Genomic DNA, 1,246 nt, shown 5'->3' on the forward strand with positions numbered 1-1,246 from the left:
ACTTGGCGACGAAAAATGGAAATGGGCCAGTTAGCGATGACTTCGAGCCAAATGCCCGTTAAAGTCGAGTCTGAAGAAAGTCTGCATATGCCGACGAATCAATATTGGCTCGGGCTAATTAAGTAGGCCGCCGCAGGGCTGAGCCAAAGGGTACAGTTCTGCTTTACTGAGTCAATAGACACACTGCTGCTGTGGTCGGCCAAGGATGGCTCGCAGGCATCAGCCAAGCAGCAGCAAAGAGGCGGCCAGCACGTGAGTCAAGAGGGCAGATATCGTGATATTGGCGAGAAGCACGACATGATGACTTGACATGAGCTTGCAGCAGCGGTCGCAGAGGACTCGGCGGCCATGCCACTATCGCGTGTCAAGGCCGAGAGGCTAGAGAGGCCACGAAGGCACACACTGTCCCGATTGCAATAATGTAATGCCTAGCTACCGTTGGCTATGCCTCCGGCTTCCTTTCCTCCGGCTTCTGACCCGGCTCGGGCTTCTTGTCAGAGTTCGGCTCAGTCTGGTTGCCGGGATCCTGGGGTGGTGTTGGTGGATTGCGAATCAACTGGTCCAGCAGCGACTGAACCTCGGCGAGGGATTCCTTCGCCGCGTCCAGCCACGGCCTCTCAGCGTCCGGGCCTTGTGCGCTGGGAGGCTCTGGTTGATCCGCGTTGCCGACAGGCTGGTTGCCCTGCTTGCCGTCGTCGCCTGACGACTGCGCCACGGAGATGGTAGCAACTGCTCGTCATGTTAGCTGGGTCTCGCCATTGTAATTGACTGGGAGGCTATATAATGACGCACAGGCTACGGCAACAGCAGCTATAAGACGAACCATGTTGGCGGGCAGCAGATGGCGATGGGAAAGAGTGACAGGTAAGTATTCGTTAAGTATCAACCAAGGCTTATTGAGAAGAAAGAATGAACGGCTGTCTGGCAGACAGATGCTTCGAATGGCCTCTGGGATCAGGAGTCGTATTAAAAGCATATTTTGAGCTGTCCAGATAGTCTTATATCTGAGATAGCCGAGAGCGGCCCTATCGTACTGCGTTATGCATAAATTTTAACAAGCCTAGGATAGAACCAAGGCTAACATGAAACTGGAGGCTTGACATGGACACCCACCCCAACACATCGTACTTTCCCCGCCCCCCCTCCCATCTACAACGGGGATGAGGATCGCCCGACTTGTAAATCATGGCTTGATTTGTAACTGCCAAGAATTAGCTGTCGGCGTTGTAGCGATTTAGGTGTCCGT

General features: G+C 54.0%; 1 protein-coding gene across 1 annotated transcript; it reads right to left on the minus strand.

The window, feature by feature from the left end:
• Window positions 1-442: 442 nt before the first annotated feature.
• Window positions 443-826, minus strand: HRG_01797 (uncharacterized protein; the record flags this gene model as incomplete). The annotated part of the gene is made up of 2 exons (XM_044860268.1): window positions 443-729; window positions 793-826. 2 exons carry the CDS (start codon window positions 824-826, stop codon window positions 443-445), a joined length of 321 nt encoding a protein of 106 aa, XP_044723901.1.
• Window positions 827-1,246: the final 420 nt, after the last annotated feature.

This window comes from Hirsutella rhossiliensis (assembly GCF_020360975.1).
Source record: "Hirsutella rhossiliensis strain HR02 chromosome Unknown scaffold00002, whole genome shotgun sequence".
Lineage (NCBI taxonomy): Eukaryota > Fungi > Ascomycota > Sordariomycetes > Hypocreales > Ophiocordycipitaceae > Hirsutella > Hirsutella rhossiliensis.